We start from the raw sequence: 12,356 nt of genomic DNA, 5'->3' as shown, positions 1-12,356 counted from the left end.
TATAGGGACACCCATCTGATTCTAACTAATTCGCACGCCAAAACAAACTAATCGCATATTGTTTGATTTATGCAATTACATTTTGCATAGATACTTATTTAATTTAGAGATACAAATTTTTAAAAAAATAATCTACACCAAAATCTTTTCTTCATGAAGAGGTTATCACTTTTCTATATTAAAATAAAAAAATGCTCATAATTAATAACAATAAACGTACATTAATTACAATATTTGTTTTGGTAATTGTATTATAATGTTGAGATAAATCTATAATGAACATGTGGTACTACTTAGTGTAAAAAGTTCATTTACATTAAAATAATATGTAAAATATTAGTACAATTTCGGAAAGAACAAAAATACTGCTCTTTGAATTGCAAAAAAATAATTATTTTATGTATAAAAATATATATATTTTATACACAACGAATTAAATAATATACGTTATCCTAAATTTTCACATATCAAATAACATACTTAAAGAAGCAGAATCCGATCAGCTTACTAATAATTAGTAAATTTACCAATTTACATTGGTAAATTAACACTGGGAAGCAGTGTTATGCAATACTCTTTATTTTAAAAAAAATTAAAGTATTTATTATCTCAAAAAAAAATATATTTATATTAAAGCAATACAAAAATAATTATAAAAATATGACGCACGCGTAGCGAATATTGTACATCTGAATTACGTTCCAAGCATCATACTTAACATTTTCATAACCACCGCACTAGAAATCTAGTAATCACGTTGTTCGTGATCATCAGTGTAATTTTTTTCATTCTAAAAGTTGCTCTAGAATCTGTTGTTGCTATTATCAATTACAAATAGCCAAGATAAGAAAATTCTCAAAAGAAATTCTCAAAGGAAACTCTGTTAACTTACCTGTTATACATATTTCCTTCGGTCATTGTATTTAAATAATCGCAGTAGAAGGTCATAGTATTCATTTTTAATATGATTAAAGTGGCAACTATTTCTTATAGAATTTGAAAAATTTTAAATTAATAAAGTTATATTAGGATACTTCAAAATCTACCTTTACAAGGTGGACTTACATCTGGGGGATAATATTAAGAGATTTATAAATATGTCATGAATTAATTCTTTATGTAATTCACTCATCGCTATGATTCTATACCTGTTGAAGAATCAATAATTTTACCTACCTATATGGAATGTTTAGCTATTTTAATTCTAAATTTTCTTATTGATTAAAGTTAAAAATAAAAGATAGAAAATAAATTAGCGATATAATTATAGTAAGAAAAATTTCAAAGATAAAACACACTTGACGAATACGTGCGGAGACTTTGACGAAGAATATCTCAAACAAATGATTTTAATATTGCTATTTTTTAAGTCGCCATAATGAAATTTCATACACTCATTGTATTAAAATCCAATTAATTATCTAATGAATGATAGAGCAGTGAAATTAATAAATATCACACGAAAGAAGAAGCGACCAAATAGTTGCGCACGCTCATTGTCCAGTCAGCACCCGGACTTATGTCTTCGTTTTTATTTTTTAAATCCTGAAATCACAATTTTAATACATTTCGAATTACTTTTACAAATTTTATATTTTTATAAATTAGCAAAGTTATTTATAAAACTATTTTGCACTGATTGTGAATCATGATCTAACATCACAAAATTATTTATACTCTATCAAAATAGTAAAAATCGTTTAACAATAAGGAAAGTCATAGTTTACGTCTGATTAATAAACGCCAAGATAAAATAACTGAAAAAAAGGATCTCAAAAAATGCCAACTCAGGGACCCACGTCGGATAAACCTATTAGTGATGCACGCACGCGTGGACTGATAAAATGCTAAATGCTGTGTCTGCTAGTTTCTATTTAGATGCCATTAACAAGCTGAAAAAACCTTCAGAAACGTCCTATGAATATATAAAAAGACGTTGTGCAATAAGAAGATTACAGAATGCTAAGAATGAACAGTTAAAGAGTGCATGTATATACCTTGTTTTGGGTATAGCATGTGTATTAGCTTTCATGAACAGACAGTATTCAGTGTTGAAATTTGAATCAATTATTCATGAGTTTGATCCATGGTGAAATTCTTATATTAATAATAATAAATTATATGATATTAATCATAATTATTTATTAATATATAGGTTCAATTATCGATCAACTAAATATTATGTTGAGCATGGATTCTACGAGTTTTTAAATTGGTTGGATGATACAGCATGGTATCCATTAGGTAGAATGATTGGGACCTCAGTGTTTCCAGGTCTTATGTATACTTCTGGTCTTATTTTCCATACGTTACATCTTGTTGGTATTCCAATACATATACGTGATGTCTGTGTATTTTTGGCACCAATATTTAGGTAATAATTTAATAGAAATATCTTTTTTTTGATTAAATGAGTTCATTAAAAAATATTAAATGTAACTACATTTTGTGCTGTTGAAATTTTAAATTCCAAATATATTTTTTATAGTTATTTAGCAATAAATTGGGTCATATTTTTAGAATAAGATTTATCTATAGCAATCTATGATGTAGACAACTTATGAATTTCAGCTGATATGTCATTTTAGCGAAATCCGATTAGTTATTACTTAAACTCAAGTAATATTTTATAGAATATTCATTATATATCATTATATATAAAAATTAGACATGTAGGTAGAATGCCGTTTTCGGATTTTTAGTTGATTAATAAATATAATAAATATAAATAGGTGATGAATTATGCTTTCGAATTATTGCTATTCAACTATAAATTTTTATTTTTTTTATTAAACAAACAAATAGTTAAAATATAAAATTTTAAAGAGAATCAATTTATACATTTTAAATAGTAATCAAAAATTCATTTATTATTTTAAATATATTCACTAGAGACTAGTCATTAAATTGCCTAAAAATATCTTAATGAAGATAAAAAAATGCTATAAACGACTTTTTTATCATTAGTTTTACTCGTTTATAAACTTTTAAAAAATTTTCGTATATTAGAGTAATAATATATGATGTAGAATGTCGGTATGTACGCTTTAAATTAGATATTTATTAAATAATTATAATTTATTAAATAATTATAATTTACTAAGTAATTATAATTTATTAAGTTTCTGTAGATATTTTGTTCAGTATGCTAGTAAGGCCATAGTGGGCTATAACATAGTTTTATTTATAAGAATAAGTTCCCACTTATTTTTATAAATAGTTATATGACATATTACAATTATATATAGATATATATTAACATAAAAAATTTTAATATTATCGGCAATAAATGCTTTTTTGACAATAATTTCTTTTAGTTCATTCACGGTTATTGCCATGTATCTTTTTACAAAGGAATTGTGGAATGTTAGAGCTGGCCTAATAGCCTCTATGTTTATTTCTATTGGTATTTTTACACAACTATTTTGATACATGATATACTATTATTATCATTATCATTATAGCACCAGGATATATTAGTAGATCTGTTGCTGGATCTTATGATAACGAAGGTTTAGCTATATTCTTGCTAGTATTTACATTTTACTTATGGTTGAAAGCCTATAAATCTGGATCTCTTACTTGGTCAATGCTAACTACCTTTTTTTATTGGTATATGGTAACAGCTTGGGGTGGATACGTATTTATAATTAATATGACACCATTACATGTATTTGTTCTCATATTAATGGGCAAATATAACACAAATATGTACATATCATATTGTACATTCTATATAATGGGTCTAATACTTGCAATGCAAATTCCATTTGTTGGTATGGTTGCATTATCATCAAGTGAACATCTACCTGCATTAGGTATAATTTTATTTAGTGCCATATTGAGGTTTTCAATTAGCTATTTTTATAATTACATAATTATAGTTGACTTGTATATTAAAAGCTCACTTTACTTAGCTTTTAAGAATTTAACTAGTTAATTCAGTGTAGTTTGCAGTTTTTTCGCATTCATAGATAGTTTTTTATACTAAGAAATACTTTGGTTAAGCATATAACATTATTTTGTATATTTAGATCACATTAATTTAATGTTATTAAATAATTTTTAGTAGACTGATTAAATCGCTAAATTATTTAATGATATCAGATTGAAATATACGAAACTGATCATAATGAAGATAATGAAGATACCTATAGATTATTATTCAGATTACTTATATAAAGTGAAATTTATATAATACATGTTTAAAAATATTTATCACAGAAAACACTATGAGTGAAACCCAAGTTTTCAGTGTTTTATACTTTCAGCTATTTTAAATAGCGCATAGAGTGTCGCTAATTATCTAAAGAACTACACTGATTGCGATATTAATTTGTAAACTTGAGTTTATCGTTTATCATTTATAGTTACGAGGTCAAACTACTAGCGCAGCTTATTGGGCTGAGAAGTACAAGTTGGTCAGACTTGTTTCATTAAAAGCTGTAGGCACCGCAGTGGAGTTTTCTGTCATGATTCAACCACACACCAGCCCCGACTTATTATTCTATGGGAGTTTAACAAAATAATAATCCTCATATTGGGGGTGACCACCGTCCCTACCTTATACATTTATTGGACGTTTGCTTTATGGGAATCATTTCGACGGGGGCAAAGATTGACCTTTGTACTCTTATACATCAGCACCTGATTTTATGACCCCTCGCACTACCACATGAAAAAAAATTATTTTATAGAAACATGAAATTACCATACTGTTCCTACTAACTTCGGATTAAGGGATAACATAGACCGTATTATATGCGTGCGCAATCTAGACTCTAGGTCATCGAGCTAAACGTACACCACTAAGCCATCTGCCCGCTTCTTTAATCTATGTATAGTTATTCCACTGAAAATAAATTTACACTTAGTGAATAACGTAAAAAATTTTATTACATAAAGTATGAATTATAGACAATCAGATGAATTTTAAAGAGTTACAATAGTAAAATGTATAGATTTATGACATGAGCTACCTACCCATTTCAAAATTCTAGAGATATATTCATGCGTTTATATTTTATATTGTTTAACTAAAACGTATTTAATACAGAGAAGCGTTGTTTTTAAAAATTGGTATTCATATGTTTATGATTTAAACTACCATGAACACGTATAAAATGTCTTTATATGTAAACTGTAACATAAAGCTAATTATTTTGTTAGTTTGATTTTTTAGTTGTTATTAATAAACTTCAAATTACTTTATTTATCTAGTTGATTTTAACTAATAATAATCAATTCGAAATTAAATATTTTATTTTATTAAATGGATAATTTTTAATTTTTCACATGGTTTTTTGAAAACTAATGTGATTAAAATTTTTATTATATATATTATGAAAAGGTGTCTTTGGTCTATTACAGATTGTAGCTTTCACTGATTACATGAAATCTCTAATGAAACCAAATTACTTCAAACTATTCCTCCATTATATTGTCGGCTCGGTAATTACTCTTGGAATTGTTGTATTGCTTGTATTTGAATATACCGGAATTATTAGTCCATTGACAGGAAGGTTTTACTCTTTGTTTGATACAGGGTACCTACCAATTGAGATTAAACAATAATTATAATGAAATTTTTCTAGATATGCACAAGTTCATATACCAATCATATCATCAGTTGCCGAACATCAACCAACATCATGGACATCGTATGTTTTAGATCTACATTTTTTGGCATTCGCAATGGTATATGGAGTTTATTTGTGTATCGAAAAGAACAATGAAGCTAGGATATTTGCTATACTTTATGGATTATTTGCTAGTTATTTCTCTGGTGTTATGGTACGTCTTATGCTCACACTTACACCTATTGTATGTGTTCTCGCTGCAGTAGCTGTGTCTTACTCCATTGACGGCATGGTTTCACTTGAAACAAATCGTGATCGTCTAGATATTTCTGACGACTTGGCGGATAATGGTGGTGAAAAACCTAGCAACAGTAAATCGCGCAAATCAAATTCAGCTGCTGTTAGTAATAATGGTCCTCAACAAAAAAAACCTGTTCTGATGAAAAAAAAATCATACTTTACTGTCTCTAAAAGAATGGTTGGTGTTGCTAGTCTTTTAATAATTTGTCTTCTACTATTCCATTATGTATCACATTGTATATGGATGGCGAAATATCATTATTCCAGTCCATCAGTTGTTTTTGCAGTTGATCGTCCTGACGGATCTGTTTATATTCTTGATGATTTCAGAGAGGCATACTATTGGCTCAATAGAAATACTAAACCTGATGCTAAAATTTTGTCATGGTGGGATTATGGATATCAAATAGCTGGTTTTTCAAATAGAACCACTCTTGTTGATAATAATACATGGAATAATACACATATTGCTACTGTTGGTAAGGCTATGGCTTCAAATGAAACTGAAGCATTTAAAATATTTAAAAAACTCGATGTTGATTATGTTCTTATCATTTTTGGTGGCCGAGTTGGTTACACTGGTGATGACATAAATAAATTTCTTTGGATGGTACGTATAGCACAAGGCGTATATCCTAATGACATTCAGGTTATCTGCGATTCATAGAATCTACTTATTGACTTTTACTAATTAGGAAACAAATTATATATCGAAGCATGGATATACTATGGGCGAACATGCCTCAAAAGTTATGAAACAAAGTGTTATGTATAAAACGTCTTACTATGGTTTCAATAGCAATTCGGTGATTCTTTTATGTTTTATAAGCATTTTACTAAGATATTAAATTAGTTTGGTAATTATGATTCAGCTCGTAGAATTCATATTGGTAATGAACCTATCGTCCTTGAGACTTTAGAAGAAGCATTTACAAGCGAAAACTGGATTGTTCGTATATACAAGTAATCTCCTCTTTTTAGACTATTACTTTAATCGAATATCTTTTTTATAACCTAGAGTCAAAGATTATGATAATCGACGAATTTTTGGAAAAAATAATCAAATACGAATATAAAAATTTTATTATATTTGTGAATTAATGTTTCAATTCTCAGTTTCAAATACAGTATATTGTAACACTAATTTACTATATTTTCTTAAATGATACCACATTCTTATATAAAAATTGCGAATTCTTGATATTTTATGCTAATATTTGCTATATTATTAATATAATATTATTTGCTATAATATTATTTGCTATATTATTAATATAATATTATTTGCTATAATATTATTTGCTATATTATTTGCTATATTATTAATATAATATTATTTGCTATATTATTATTTGCTATATTATTGTACTTTATTATTTATTATTTATTAAATGTGGATTGATTCATAGCAACTTATGTATTAAGATTGTCAAGTTACACATATCTAAAAAACTCTCATGGATGCGTTCTCATAGATATAATATTCGATGGGTTTTTGACTTTAAGATATATTTTTTAATGTTATATGAGTAGCTTTGATTTTATTTTGTCATCATTATGATGTTATGTAGCCTATTAATTTATAAATGAAAATAGCTATAGAAGTTTTTATTGGCTGAATTATTAGAAACAATTACGCCATTTAGTCTAACAATATTAAAGTAATCTGTATAATAGCACACCCTCATTGTAGTCAAGTTGGATGGATATTAACTTTAATGAAATTATAATTAATTGGATATTAATTTTGATGAAATGTTCATTAATTTTAACTAAATTCTCTTGTCATTTTTCTCAGTATAAAATAAGAGTTATTGTAAGTTAATTATAGTCAAATTTTTTTATTGAGTCGACTAAACTAAGAAGGAAAATCGATTTTAAAAGCACGCATGTGTATATTGTGGCTGTATTAAATGTAAAATATATATTTTATATAATATTTTTTAAATTTATTATAGTCATAAAGTTGACAGAATATTTAATACTTAAGATTTATGCTCATAAAATTTTTAATGAGCTATTTTTCTAGTTTGATGATTATATTCAAAAAACAAATCAGTTGTTTATAAAGTTGAAGACAAGAGCGAGGATATTTTAATTTTATGACAGAGATCTAAAAGTGGGAATTATTTTCAATAAGTTCAACTTGTACCACGTAATGCTACTTTAATTAATATTTATATGGATACATCATTTACATGCAAAATGATGCTTCAATCACTTGCATCAGTGGTAATTAGCTTAGAGTAATGACAATTTATAATGAATAATTATAATTTATACATATTAGTGATGATTCGCACTTTTGGTAATTAATACTAGCTTAGTGTGCATCTATAGTACGCATTTTAGATTTATTATGACTTTATGCAAATATTCCCCTTAATATGAAAATATCATGAATCACGCTGGTATTAGGGAGTGGTGTTGGTAGATAATGGAACAAAACTAAATATCTGCATTATTAAAATAAATTCCATTGATCTTTATCCAAAAAATAGGGTGATGTCACCCCTAAAGATGATTTTTAGTGGGTCAAACTCTCACAATAATACAGAATAATAAGTTGGATCCATATGGTTCTAAATTTCTGTGGGTCTCTCTAATGAGGTTTCTACATCATTAAATATTGCAAGTCTAAACAACTTTAACTCAGTAACCCAATAAACTTGTACAGGAGTTTGAACATGTAAATATATATTATTATTACTCTCTGAGTAATTATATATTCATGAAGCTTAGTTAAATGTACTAAATTAAATATAAAAAAATATAGAAAACAAGCACTATTGTAGCAAAATAAAATTTTTAAAGTTACTTATATAATCTTATTATATTTGTAATTTTTTATGTTTAGACTATTTTATCAAAAATATCATCTTTAATAATTTGAAGATTTTTAGGAGTAAAACGCCATCCCATCTATTTGATTCAAGCTTATTTCAAATAGATCAGATTAATATTATTTCGACACTAAACTACTTCTGTGTAAAAAGTGACACGTGATTATTGAAAACACGCTCTTATCTTATCATATTGAAGGTCATAAACACATCTATTTAAACAAATATTATTATAGTTGGAATTAAATATGAATGAATGTTGATTTTAATGATAGGAAACTTTTGTAAATTATTTAGAATTAATTCGTCTCTTTAGGCATCGGTTGACTTATGAGTGGTTTTCTTGGTATTTTGATGTACACAAGAAAATAGTCTTAAATGCTAGGTTGTGAATTTCAAACTCTAAAGCAAATATTGTTACCTGAGAATGGACTTTGTCGAAAGATAGTTGTATTTCAAAATTAATTTGATGCCAAGAATGTTTTAGCGTTAAGAAGTTGAAAAATTATTACAAAAAATAGAAATAACTACACGAAAATAAAATCAGGATGTAAATGTTAGCTGCTGGCTTGTAACAGGTGCTAAACAACAATTTATTGTTAAATTTCTAAAATATTACGCTATTATAATACATTATAAAATATTTTGTAAATATGAGAAAATAGCATTATATTTAGATGTTGTAATTAGAATCTGGGCTGGAAACTATGTCATTGAATGATTTAAACTCATTAATGTTTTTGAACTGTGTCACGTATACATTAAACTGATTTTGGAGAATTTCAATAGTATTACTTGAATATTAATGGGAAAACTACTGGTAGTAAGTGATTTAAAGAATTATAAATTCGAGTTTTATAATTATACAATGGTATGGCGACATTTCGCCGAATGACGACATCTCTCCGAATGTGCGCGCACCACAACTATTAAATTCTGTTTGTTCTATTTCGGTCAATGCATCTGGAGAAGAATACAAAAAGAAGGATTTTCAAAAATATATTTTACAAATTCTAATTTTAAAATTTATATGAAATGTTTTTTATCATTGGCGTTTGTTCTAATTGAGTTTGTCGAGCAAGAATTTGCTAAATTGAAAAACAAAGCAAATAATTTTAGAGAAGTTAATTTGAATTTGTTTCTATTTTACTTTGAAAAAAATTTCATTACATCAAAAAAATATCCAATGGAAAAATGGAACGCCTATGATCGAGTAAGAGATGAAATAGATTTAACTTCTAATGTGGCAGAAACATTCAACTGTCATTTCCATAATCGGTTCGACCAATCCCATGCAGGACTGCAAACATTTATAGACAAATTAAAGGAGGTTCAAAGCAATACAAAGCAAGAAATCAATTTCGTTATGTGTAATCCCAATACAATTGTCTCAGAAAAAGAAACTATCTTAAAAATGCAAAAAATAAAAAGCATATGTAGTAATTATGAAAGATACTATGACACATTATTTGGAAGCTATTTCCACTGTATATAATTGGAAAGTGGAATAAAGATATCTATTAAAACTTTAATTATCCTAAAGATTATTTTTTTGTTATTATATTTGTTTTTTCAATAAAAATAACTTAAAACTTGTTCCGTGCGCGCGTTCGGCGACAAGTCGCCGAACGATTACTTGAATATTAATGGGAAAACTACTGGTAGTAAGTGATTTAAAGAATTATGAATTCGAGTTTTATAATTATACAATATTTCGATTGGTAGTCCTAAACCACCGTGGCTCCCACGTTATCCTCGACTATTCTTCTAATCCTCGCTATTATTAAAAATAGGATAATGTGGCAAAATACTTATTTACACTGAATAAAATATAGGTATTGCTTCTTTCAATATATTATTTATTGCTCATGTACTGTCGTTTCCATTGATTTCCTATATAAGAACTGATCAAGATGACTAGCTAAGGTCGATATCTTGACATCACACATTTTTTTTTAAATTAGCACATACAATTTTTCCAATATCATTAATCATTTGATTGGTGTATCTCCGTATTAGTCTTTTTAAAATAAATGGAATGGTGGCCATTGTAATGTCGGTATGGTTTATCAGTTTTTTTTATCATTGATATTGTGGTATGCTGGTCATATATCACATTAAATAATTGATTTGAGTTACATGAATCTATCGATATAGTGATAAATAGGGTTATACTTTAAACAAAAACGTGGGATCCTACCTTGGTGGATACAACTTTTTTAGTTACAGCATGAGACCCCGCGGCAGAGTTAGTCATTGTAATTCACAAGCAATGCCGCCAGACTGAGGCTTATTGTTCTGCGGGAGTAGGAGTTTAACCCAATAAATACCCTTGTTTTGCGGTAACCGCCACCCCTACTTTACCTATTTATCAGAAGTTGGCACCATAAGAATTACTTATATGGAGTCAAGAGTTTGCTATTGTACCCTGCTGCATCAGTACTCGATTTCATTCCTCATATTACCAGCACAAATTGTAATTTATTATAGTGTTCATACAGACTTCAGATTAAGTGATACGAAAAACTGGCAACAGTGAGCAGTAATGGTTCTCAAAACCGCAACTAAAGGGTCGGGTAACGCTAGCTTTAGCATTACGTCATCTGTCCTTTTAATTGATACGTCATAACCGCTGAAAATTCAACAGTTTTTAGGTCACGCTATAGTATTATTATAAACTTTAGACACTAGAATTATCAATTTAGATAATATGGTTGAGTTTACCAATTTTGTAATCAGCTTTTCGTATTTTTTTAAAGCAAATGTTTCAAAAATATTGATGCCACTAAATGAAAGTATTTTCTTCTGATACAAAATTCCTCTGTAGCCCAAAAAAGTGGTATCACGAAATTGCATGAGAAGCAAATCAAAATAAAATCTTTGTATGATACTTTTGAATCTCCAAAAAAAACATCCTGTCCTAAAAGACATGTCTTATTTTGTATGATAGACATATATACAAACGCACCATTTTATGGTGTAAATCTAGAATCCTCAAATTTAGTTAAAATCTAAAATTAGACTTTTTCTAAAATATTAAATTTCAGTGTAATTTGAACAGAATTACATAGGTTGAAAAATCAAAACCATTTTGGGGCAAAAAAGTCGGGCTATCCTTTAATACGTGAATCCAAGACCATTATTGTTCATAAATTCCTTTTTTTCAATTTCATAAAGTACTTAAGCATTTATCTAACAAGAGTATAAAATTACTTTCTGTGGATTATTTCTATTAGTGCAATGTTTAAAATACGTTATATATGTTGTCAATACTAAGGAACGAATTTACAATAAAAAAATCCAATGTTTGTCCAAATTTAAAGTAAAAATAGCAATTTTAATTGTTGACAATAAATTTGTCACCTGTTCTATCTCTACATTTCCACGTGCGAAACAAATTTATACGTATACTCTTGCAGCTATTGAACCACCACCTCAATATTGTGATACAAATGTTTGTTCTAGCAAGCGTGTGCGCAGTCTGAGGTATTTTACGTAAAGATCGTGTAGCAATTGATCTAACGTAATCTTTAAGATACTAATCTACTTTTCAAGTATCTTATTATATAAATATTAAATTTTATATTTAAATAAAAATTTCAAAAACTATTATACATTATACTTTACTGTAAGA

The 12,356-nt window shown here is 27.5% G+C and overlaps 1 protein-coding gene across 1 annotated transcript; it reads left to right on the top strand.

Moving 5' to 3' along the window:
- The first annotated feature begins 2,003 nt into the window (after nt 1–2,003).
- LOC139225234 (dolichyl-diphosphooligosaccharide--protein glycosyltransferase subunit STT3B-like) lies at nt 2,004–6,955 on the top strand. Its single transcript, XM_070856199.1, has 9 exons — nt 2,004–2,089; nt 2,156–2,374; nt 3,318–3,406; nt 3,465–3,818; nt 5,351–5,546; nt 5,595–6,528; nt 6,575–6,685; nt 6,733–6,842; nt 6,898–6,955. Exons 1-9 carry the CDS (start codon nt 2,031–2,033, stop codon nt 6,953–6,955), a joined length of 2,130 nt encoding a protein of 709 aa, XP_070712300.1. The 5' UTR covers nt 2,004–2,030.
- Nucleotides 6,956–12,356: the final 5,401 nt, after the last annotated feature.

Source organism: Pempheris klunzingeri, unplaced genomic scaffold (assembly GCF_042242105.1).
Source record: "Pempheris klunzingeri isolate RE-2024b unplaced genomic scaffold, fPemKlu1.hap1 Scaffold_100, whole genome shotgun sequence".
NCBI classification, from domain to species: domain Eukaryota; kingdom Metazoa; phylum Chordata; class Actinopteri; order Acropomatiformes; family Pempheridae; genus Pempheris; species Pempheris klunzingeri.
Note: the sequence above shows the minus strand (reverse complement) of the source record. Positions and strands in the feature narration are given on the sequence as shown.

What these genes read in the sequence shown, in the direction of transcription:
- LOC139225234 (XM_070856199.1), top strand. Translation starts at nt 2,031, where the DNA reads ATGAACAGACAGTATTCAGTGTTGAAATTTGAATCAATTATTCATGAG. An exon ending in CTCTATGTTTATTTCTATTG is followed by an intron (nt 3,407 to 3,464) that starts GTATTTTTACAC and finishes TTATCATTATAG; the next exon opens with CACCAGGATATATTAGTAGA. An exon ending in TACTCTTTGTTTGATACAGG is followed by an intron (nt 5,547 to 5,594) that starts GTACCTACCAAT and finishes AAATTTTTCTAG; the next exon opens with ATATGCACAAGTTCATATAC.